The following is a 10775-nucleotide window of genomic DNA, read 5'->3' as shown; positions in this document are numbered from 1 at the left end:
AGTTTATATATTAACATAAGAGCTCTTTGGATGCACTCTGAAATTTGAAAGGACTGATTCACAGGCTTAAATCATGTGGTTGTTTACCATCACGAATCACATCGGACGTGTGACACAGTTTTCAGTAAAAATATTTCAGAGAAAAGTAGTTAAAGGGCAGCTGATAACTTGGCTTTCATGTGAAAGCAATATCAAAATATCATATTTCACTTTTGCCTCTACGCAAGTGCAGAGAGCCATCCAACCATCAAATCTCATCCATGGAGCAATTTAAAAAATTGAGGCTTTCACAAAGGCCATGATTGCATAAACGTTTTTCACAAGTTGTGAAAATGGTTCAATTTACAAGAGAAGGCATTCAGATCCAGCACATATCTTTTTTACAGATGATATTGCTGTCATTAATGGAAAAACTAAGCAAACCATTCCTTCAAGATTAAAAAAATATTTGTCAACCCAAACAAAGGGAGAGGTAATCAGTAATATTGTGCTAACGATCTCCGAGACCGAGTTTGAATGATGGCATTATAGAGAACCATTCTGTTGGCTGGAAGACTGGACTTTACCTGATCCCTGTGACTCATCTGCTGCTCTGCATCACCAGAGATCCAAGACTTGCAGGACTGAGAGGAGGGATGGTTGTTGATATCATGTTGTTGTTGCTGCTGTTGTTGATGATAGCGATGATGATTGTTCCAACTGCAATTTTCTTGGGATGTGAGGCGCTCTCTCATGGCCAGGGTTTGTTGCTTTCTGTATTCCTTGCCATTGCTTCCTGGCTCCACCACATCTTCTGAGAATCTCACTTTCTTTTTAACGGACACATTACCGCCTGTAACATACAAAATTAATGATCAATATCTTATATAATTATATGAAAGATGTAAACTTAACTGATTGCAGATTTCAGAAATATAGATGTAAACTTAACTGGATTGCAGATTTCAGAAATACTCAATTGACAAAAACCGAAACCCATATAATATATTCAACTGACCGAAACTTAGAGAAAAAGTCTACATTAGATATTCAATGAATAGAAACTTCTAACCATTGTCAATGGGTAGAATGAAAACGTCCTGCAACCTTCCAGAAATAGACATGAGCTATTCAATGAACAGAAACATCTCACTGGAAGTCTACATGAGATATTCAATGGGTGGAAACTTCCCTCAAACCTTAGCCATGGTCAATGGGTATAGACTTCTCCCAAACTTGTTGAGGGAGAGTTTTGACTCTGGTGAAGGGTAATAACACCCAAATTTCACCAGCCTAGACTAGACTAACAAGCCTTTCCCTTCCTGAATGAGGTGCAAATGCAAATGCAATTTGAAATTTTCATCTATCAAAATGTCTATTGTGGAGTTTATTTTGGAAATTTTCTGCATCCAATCTCAATTCCACAAACTTTTCAAAACAACCCATACCATTCCAATTTATATAATACAGCTGGTTTTCTGAACAGACTTTGTCTGTGATCAATTATTTGACCCACCTACCTGAATAAGTTTCTTGAGCAGAGACCATGGATGATTTGGAGGACTTGGTGGACTGCAAGACATCTGAATTGAAATTGGTGTTCACCTCCTTCTCTACTAAAATTCTCCCCCAATTCGATTCTTCTCGTGTTGATTTCTGTCCCTTTTCCTCCTTCATCTGTTTTATTATTACAGAGAACGGAGGTAGCCGAGTCCATGAGACAGGGGCGGGGTCATTTTCTAGCCTGCAAGCATCCTCATCCTCGGAGGATTGCAGAGAATGAAGACAATTCTCCAGCAATTTCTGACGCCCCAAAGCCAGCAGTACCACCACGCTGCCTGACACCGCTATAACTGTCATCAGGCCACCCATTCTGTCGCAACTCAACATGGCTTCCTTCATTCTGCAGTTTCACAGAGGCAAATATGATATTCAGTTGGGATGGGATCGTCCCATTGTGTGTGGGTATAAAAGCTCAGACCATTATGCAGTTGGTAGAATCGCCATGCCCGGGGAGGAGAAGGGGGCAGGAAGTTGTCAATGGAAGACCGAGAGACGGGTAGAACAAAAGGAAGACTCTGGGATTCCCTTGGCTTCTCAGTCAAACTGCGCCCGCCTGCGCGCGCTTATCGGTCCCGTGCGTTATGACGGGTCAGCCTTGTCAGGCTGCAGGGGGTAGGAAGAGGCCCGCCAAATAAAATAAACAAGTACCAATAATTGCAAAGGAAAAGCATTCCCCCTTCCTTTACCTTGTCCATGAATATTATAATAATTACCAGTACTGGCCCATAACGCTTCCTGTTGGTCCCAGAAACCGTCCAAACCTGCAAGTTGCCCTCCATGACGCCATTTTTACCTGTCAATACCGGCCATCTGGCCCCCACTCCATCCAATTGTCTTCCCCACACATGTACTCAAGAGGTGGTGGGACCCACCCAGTCAGCCATGGCCGGTTCTATGGTTTGGGTGGATGGTACCTAACTTTGTAGAATTGATGTGCAAGCTAAAATCACACCAAAGTAACTTGAAATGGAGGTTTGGATATTCACCCAATGGAAAGGCATAGTATGATGACCTGATTTATTATAGACTTTTTCACTTAAATGTGGTGATATAATTTTTTTGGGGTGAAATTATAATATTTTATGTTTTAAATGGTATATTTTTAAATGTAAAAATGAATTTAACTTTTTTATTGTGATTTTTGGATTGTGTAGGTTTAATAATTTAAAATTATAAATTTCTTAACTTTTTGTTTAATTTTTGGCAAAATTAACTAGAAAATCTATTGATAAAATGACTAAAAAAAGTCATTTCATTGATTATGTGTTCACCAAATACATTTATGTGGCCACAAAGTTTCCATCCTTAGCTATTTTAACTAGGTCACTTTTGGTTTTTAATTAATAGACATATAAGATCAAAGAATGAGGTTACAAAGCTTAAGGAATAATGTTTTGTGAGTGTCTTATTAATAGTAACGAGTAGGGTTGAAGGGTAGTCTTTAAAACCTCTATAACATTTAGCATAAAAATGGGATATCATTTGTGAAGTCCAAGGGACGCTGCCCTTGGTTGTGCCCTAATGGTAGTGATGAACTTGGTCAACAGGTGATGCTTTGAAACCATTTCAACATTTAATGTAGACAACACTATGTACACTAGCTGATAAAGCTAATGTGCATCAAGTTTTATTGCCATGTGTACACATTTGCTTTATGCACATAAAGCTTAACATCTCACACATAAACCTTAATGTTACATAGGTGCATTTTTGCATCCAATGTGTCAAGTTTTTGGTGTTATTTATATGCCCAAATTACCAATCGTTGTCATGCTTTTTATGGATGCCTAGTTGGTGCTCCAAGAAGATTAGTAATGATTCCATAGATAATTATGTGACCAAATCACTTCAATAAATTGGATACAAATTATTGTAATTGAAATGTACTCATATCTATATTGTGTATGGTGCAAAGTGTAACACAAGGCAATTTGTATAAGTCGATCTCCATTTTGTGTCTTGGAATAATAGCATCATACAAAGTCTAACACAAGGGAGATTGTTTAAGTTTGATGTCGAATTTGTGCCTTAGAATCATGGCATCATAAGTTAATTAGTGCAATTTCTTTAAGTTGATCTTCAATTGGTGTCTTGGAATCATAGCATCATAGCTTCCTTAGTAAACTTTGTTCAAGCGGATATTTGATTTGTGTTATGGAATCATTCATTATTTGTCTAAGATTACTATTTAGATGTCATTTTTTTTATATATGCAAATGCTTATTGATTAATGGTTGATGCACTAATAACCTTGCATTAATGTGGAGAGATTTAAATCTTGCACCTTTCCCATGCAAAAACAAGTATTTTCATAATTAGTTATGGAGTAATCCCCTAAATTCTTTTGATAGGCTTTAAGAGAAATTTGGGGTTTAGTCCACTTATATATGTATGTGTGGAGAAAATGTGAGTGTTTGGCATGTCTAACCACTACCCTACATTTCTCATTGAAACTTTAAAACCTTGTGTAAATATATCATTTCAAAAGCATAAAAAATAATATAAAGGGCGGGCATTGATGTACTCATTTAAACATGTCAATAGTATTATGTGAGATTTATACCTTCAACCACTATATTTACATGTACACAACATCTACAACAATGATGACAATTTAAGATTGAAATTGAGTAGTGTGCTTAGGGGTCAATTGTTAATTTAAACAACCATTAGCATAAGCACCACCATAGTAACTATAGTAAAAGGTTTATTAGTACCTTGATATAATAAATGTTTTTAAGAATAAACACATGGTTAATGATAGGAAAACTATTATTACTTATCATTGATTTAATAGCTTTATTACTCAAGCATTTTTATAGTGGGATAACCTACCATAATTCACTTGTCAAATTAGTAGTGGGGATAGCCATCACTACCACATATTTGCAAATGTAGCTTGACTCATCATCATTTTCAAGAAAAACCACACCACTTGAAATAATCTATGAGCCAAAATAGATTAACTCATTATTTTTCTCAAGAAAAATTACACCACTTACTTAGTGATCCATAAAAAAGTAAGCTTCCAATCCTACCAAATATTTTTAAATTTTGAATTATTAACCTATTTCAAACCTTTTGTTATTCTTCTCAACATTTTTACATCTTAAAAACTTATTAAAAATGATAAATTTTAAAAAATAAATATAAATATGTTTATTAAAAACTTTTATTTGACTTTTTTTTATAAAAATCTATACTTCTAAGAATATAAAACAATATAGATATAACAATATATATTATATACCATTCAAAAAAAAATTATATTCTCATGCAAACAATCATAAATAATTAGATCACTAGCATCTTCACTTAAACAATGTTTACAAACTTAAGGAAATTTATTTTTACAATTAGTCTATAATCCCAATAATAAGAGGAATCTCAATGTTTAAATGTTTTCTTTTGAGTGTGGAGAGGATCTCTATGTTTTATATTGATTAAGAAATCTAAATGTTTTCTTTTGAGTGTGGAGAGGCTGAGAGGAAGTATCACATGCAAACTTTATCAAAAGAGAATAGTTTCTCTTAAGTGAAAGCAATGTTTACAAACTTAAGGAAATTTATTTTTACAATTAATCTATAATCCCAATAATAAGAGGAATCTCAATGTTTTATATTGACTGAAGAATCTAAATGTTTTCTTTTGAGTGTGCAGAAGATCTCTATGTTTTATATTGATTAAGAAATCTAAATGTTTTCTTTTGAGTGTGGAGAGGCTGAGAGGAAGTATCACATGCAAACTTTATCAAAAGAGAATAGTTTCTCTTAAGTGAAAGCAATGTTAGTTATGAACATGACTAACATGAAAATAAAATTAAAAATATTGTTTTATTAAAAAATTTAATTTGATTTAAAAAATTATATAAATAGCTATAAAGTATATATAAAATATTTCATTAATTATTATAAAATTATAAAATTAAAATATTAAAAATTTATAAAAATATAAATTTAAAGAATAAAAATTATAAACAAAAAATTATTTAATAATATCAATATTAAATTTTTTTAATCACAATAAATTAATTAATTGAATTAAAAAATTATGAAAAGTCCAAATCATAATTTATACTCCTGAAATTATTTTCCTCCATCAATACCTTTCTCCATCACGTGATTAAAAAACTGAATGTTACATCATCCATGTAACATGTGAACGCTTTCACGGTTTCAGCTTGACATGAAAGCGGGAGGAATATGCTTTTCTGCGGTTGCAACAGCGTACTAAATATGATTATTATAGAAAAATAAAACGTCACTGCACACGTCACATACCATTTATACGAAAGATTAATAGTATCCTCTTCCTAGCAAGTTTTTATTTTCTATTAAGCCATTATTAAAATTACAAAATATAGCTTTAACGTATTTGGGAAAAATTTATGGCGTGATGCCCGTGTTTGTTTTATGTTAAATTAAATATAAAATAGAATATAAAATCTGTAAAAAATGTAATCTTTATTTATCATACACGTGTCAAGTTGGCAATAGAAATGGTTATAATAATACAGTTTTCTTGAGGGGAAAAGTATAGATTTACTTCGGTTGTTCCAATATACAGGGTTTTTTGTTGGAAATAAAAAAAGATTTGCAACATGGTTATTTCCTGCATTTTGATTCAAATCTTTCAAAAATAATTAGCACTTGAAATTCAGGATTGGATAGGTAAATTTATGTGTTTAGTATTTCAAAAATTTCTATATTTTCGAGATATTTTATGTTTTTAACTTATTACTTGCAAAACCAGAGCATAAAAAGAAGAGTATGGATTTCAAAATAGTAAAATTAAACCAAAAAAATATGAATATTTTTCTAGAAAATTAGAAGTAGGACTGTAGTCGTATAGATGAGAAACTAACAATGTGATTTAATCAAAAAAACGGTATTAATAGTCTGCATGTTTGGAGAGAATTTTTAATAATAAAAATAAAAATAACAATAGATTTAAGATGGAGAATTCTTAAAAAAAAATAAAAAAATAACAATAGATTTGGTATGGAGATACTCTAAGAGAACAAACAAAATAATCTAGAAATTAAACATCATAATCTAAAGAGAACATTTGGCTTATAAGAATAAGGGAGTGTCTAGGTTGATAGGTTGCTCCTCGACCTTGCGTGACGATGGAATTGGGGAGTTAGGGGGTGACCTTATCTCCAATCTAGTCACGCAACCTTTGACGTCCAACATAAGATTCTTCAACTCATCCACCTTGTGCATGATATTGACCTGAGTTTGATGTCGATCTTCTAGAACCTTGTGTTGAGGCCTCGAAAATCGCTGCAACAACATCGGGGATAACCACCCGGTCCGGACCTTAGTACAGCTCCTTTTCCGTTTGGAATAGTGGCTCCGACTGGGGATAATGGGACCAGTTTCCCAAAAATGGATAAACGGGATGAATGGATGATTTATAAACTAAGCTAACGGTGAGCGAATAACTAAAACTATTAACAAAAATACATAAACTATGGTCTATCCCGGGAATTTATTGAGCTTTAAAGTGCAGCGCTTGATGATCTGTGTCTATAAACAGGCATATAGATGACTCTATTTAACAGACATAGACATTATTTCATTCATGATTACTATGCTTAAATAGTTAAGCAAAGCGATTTAGGCGATATTACCACACTTATCATTTATATCATTGACATATACATGATTAAAAAGAAAGGCACATCATAAAACATCCAATAGTGGAATGAATATAGATCTGCTGTTACAGCGCATGCATATAATCAATAATAGCAAGAATAATCACATAATAATTCATATGAAAGGAATGAATTCAGACATAGATAGAAATACCATATGAGCTGCTTGACATCCCAATATCAATTGCTACTTGTAATTCTTCCTTCAACGCAGAAACATTCTCAACAAAGACAATAGTGCACAATTGTATAAAAAACTTCCTTGTTGAATTAAGAACAACTGGTCCAGTTTCATAAAAGAATATTGACTGAAGCACAATAGTGCAAACTTCAGTCTTTAAGTCTGGTACAAAACTTTACGACCCTTTCCAAAACAATGAAAGGGTCTATAAATACTAAATTAATCTAAATATCTATTAAACTGAAATCCAACTAAATCGGTATCAATAAATCTTGATCCTATTTTCCTCAGCGATCTGGCAATCGGCGGCATGATTCATCAAGTAGGTTGCTTGCCTTTAAATCTGAGCTGACTTATCGCAAGCATTGGCTCTACTTCAGGAGGTTTGTTGAGGCGCGAACTGGGTTGGGCGGCATAGGTGGCATCCTGAATATCGGGAATTATATACCCGATCGCATCTGTTAGGCACTTAAGGGTGGCTCTCTGTGTATGCGGCTTAATCAGGAAGAGCCAATATGATTCCATGGTTAAACTGTTAATCCCAGCGATTAATCTCCCCTTTTCCTCTAAATCAGGATAACATGATTGCTCCAATGTGTTTGTTGTTGTCAACTTTCCTGGTGTACATTGGGAAATCATATTTGATAAGCAGAGAGTGTTGTTAACTAGTTCAACCAGATTGCTGGAAGTTGATTTACATCTTGAAGCCGCCCTCTCTGCTTTCATCATCTGAGACTGCCATTCTATGAAGAGTATATCTTTATGTGTTTCTAAGATTCTGGGCAAATTTGCTGCTCTCCCTTGATCAGAATTTTGCCAGTCAAGAAATGCAGTTATGATCTCTTCGGCTTGATCCAATTCATTTCTGGCCTTCTCTACCTGCTGATTTATGGATGTCATTAATTCACACAGTGGCTCTGCCTGAGCGATTTGTTGACACGGGAGCTTAATTTGGGATATTAATGCAGTGTTTATTTGTAATGCTTCTTCTCTGAATTCAGCCACTTGTGGAGCGCCCTTTATTTTTTCGAGCTGCGATGACAATTGAGCGATTTGCTCATCCTTTGTTTTCATCATTTACTCGTTTGCTGCCCTTAATTGTGCCAATGCCTCTGATAATTCCTTCTGTTTCTGGATCGCGCTTTGGTCGATCCTTTGCTTTTCTGCCTGCAATTGCTGAGTTAGTTGACTGTTCACTTGCTGTTGTGTCAACAATTACTGCTTTGCTTGCTCTGCCTTCTGCTTTGTCTCAGCCAACTCTGCCTGTAATGCGAAAATCTCTTGATCCTTGGTTTTCAGTAGAAGACTTACCTCCGATGCCTTATCGATTGTCGCTGCCGAATAGGCTCCCGCATACTGCGACAGTTTTGTCAGGTCATCGGAGGGGTTGAATTCCTCCTTCCAAACCACACTGCCCGTAACAGTTTGCTCTGGAAAAAGGGAAGGTTGATCAATCCTCCTTCTTTTCCTTTGTCGTTTTACCACTGCTTTATGCCTCGGGCTATAGAAAACATCCAGGGGAGGAATATCTTCTACCTGGAGAATGATTTGGTCGGAGGGGTCCTTTGGTATTACCTCAACATCCTTAGAAATGGGTGGGCCGCTGGTTCCACTTAGAACCTGAGGTGAAGTGATGTCCTGTGTATCGTTTGTCTTGGAAGTGTCTGTATCCTTTGAACATTCCAACCCACTGATGATAGAGTCAAATTGCTTCCATTCCTGGAGCAATTTAGGGTCAATACGAGTATCTATATTGACATCAATGGTGGTTTGTTTTTGCTTTTCGGCTTGGGACTCCTTCCGCACCTCTTCCTTAACTTTCTTCTGTTGCTCCTCTTGTTCTCTCTTTTGTCTTTCCTCCTGCTCTTTCATTTGTTGTTCCTCTTCCTCTTTCCTCTGTCTTTCCTCCTGTTCTCTCTGTTGATTTTCTTCCTATTCTTTTCTCTGTTGCCGACCAGGCTCGCTTGATGATGTTGTTGGGGTTGTTGCTAGTAAATCTAGAGGTAGAGTTTGCAACCTCTGTTCTCTAAGTTTATTAAATTCAGTCAACCCTTCATCATTATATTTCGCTTTGGCGAATGATTTAACCTGATTTATTGACTCAGCTGAAGAGAACAGGTCGTCAAAGATATCTTCCTTATGATCAAATCTTGTCAGTTTGGCCTGTTCTAATGCATTATAGGCAACTTTATTTGGATCGAAATGCCTATTTGGGAGAGTCGCCAGAGTCAAGGATTGAATTTTTGTGGCTTCCTTTTCTGCATGTTTGAGATCATGCAAGGTATATACACCACACCTCAAAGGAAAAGAGGGCCAGCCTTGCTTCTTATTTTTCTTGAGCGTTTGTGTAACACTCTCAGCAATGATTTGGTAAGAAATTTCCCTCGCTAGCAGTTTATCTGGTATGTACAAAGGGAGGACATGAGGTCTGGCTTGGCTACCGAAAACTCTTATGTAGGTAAATCTCTCCTCTCCGAACCATCTACCTATTGCGGTTAAATCAATTCCGGCTTGATAGGAAATCTTGGGAGCAGGTTTATCGAAAATGGAATAATAAATAGGCAACATAAAGCCATTACAGAGTTGGTATAGATGATGTTTATAAGAAGATTTCCACAATTTCTGATGATATATATGAATAAGCGTGGGGTCTTGCACAGTCCACCTCCAGCCGAGTACAGGGAATTCAGAGTTAAAACACAGGGTATCTAGAATATAGGCACTATAGTAAAATGGGGGAATTACCCTTTCAGAAATATGGGTCTTGTTTCTAAACTCAAGCACAGCTTGTGCTAATTTGTCAGAGAGGATAGTGGCCCAATCCATAATTACACTGTTGCATGCTGCTTCCATTAGAGGAACCATTTCTATGGTAAAATTAGCAGAGTCATGCAATCCCCATAATCTACACATCATTATTCCAGCATAGCAATAAGGAGAAGCCAGAGAATCAACCGAGTACTTACCGGAAGATTCGTGTTTGTGCTTGGCCGGATTTTGTCTCCAATCCCGGATGGGTTCGGATTCAACTTCATTTTCGTTTACAAATTTCTCCAGGAACGCCTTATTATATATCTTCTCTGGCTTGGGCAAATGATACATTTGCCTTAGATCATCCGCCCTGAATGACCCGAAAATTCTCCCGTCTCTGGTGCTGAAGGTTCTATCCAAGATTGGAATTTCTTCAATCGCCCACCACACTACGTCTGTGTATGGGAGAATTTGCTCCCTAGCCGCTATCCTGTGAAGGAAAGAGTCGGCTAAGTCCTTGAGAGTATTCTCAGATTTCCGAGTTAGATCCACAGTAGGCTCAACTGTTGTCATTGTTGGTTCTTCAGCTTCAATCAGGTTGTAGGTACCTTGCCAAGTAACTCTGACGAGACCCGTACA

The 10775-nt window shown here is 35.9% G+C and overlaps 1 protein-coding gene across 1 annotated transcript; it reads right to left on the bottom strand.

Annotated features, from left to right (window-relative positions):
- Positions 1-299: 299 nt before the first annotated feature.
- Positions 300-2197, bottom strand: LOC149184916 (uncharacterized). Its single transcript, XM_089419010.1, has 2 exons — positions 1500-2197; positions 300-832 (listed from the first exon to the last, which is right to left on the bottom strand). The coding sequence occupies exons 1-2, from the start codon at positions 1879-1881 to the stop codon at positions 477-479; spliced, it is 738 nt and encodes a 245-aa protein (XP_089275136.1). The 5' UTR covers positions 1882-2197; the 3' UTR covers positions 300-476.
- Positions 2198-10775: the final 8578 nt, after the last annotated feature.

Source organism: Pinus tabuliformis, chromosome 3_2, assembly GCF_031772625.1.
Source record: "Pinus tabuliformis cultivar Carrire ecotype Pingquan chromosome 3_2, CPIR1, whole genome shotgun sequence".
NCBI classification, from domain to species: Eukaryota; Viridiplantae; Streptophyta; class Pinopsida; order Pinales; family Pinaceae; genus Pinus; species Pinus tabuliformis.
Note: the sequence above shows the minus strand (reverse complement) of the source record. Positions and strands in the feature narration are given on the sequence as shown.

Excerpts from the sequence above, each read along its gene's own strand:
- LOC149184916 (XM_089419010.1), bottom strand. The coding sequence starts at position 1,881 with ATGAAGGAAGCCATGTTGAGTTGCGACAGAATGGGTGGCCTGATGACA. Across the intron at positions 833-1,499 it reads TGCTCAAGAAACTTATTCAG|GCGGTAATGTGTCCGTTAAA; the intron begins GTAGGTGGGTCA and ends TGTATGTTACAG.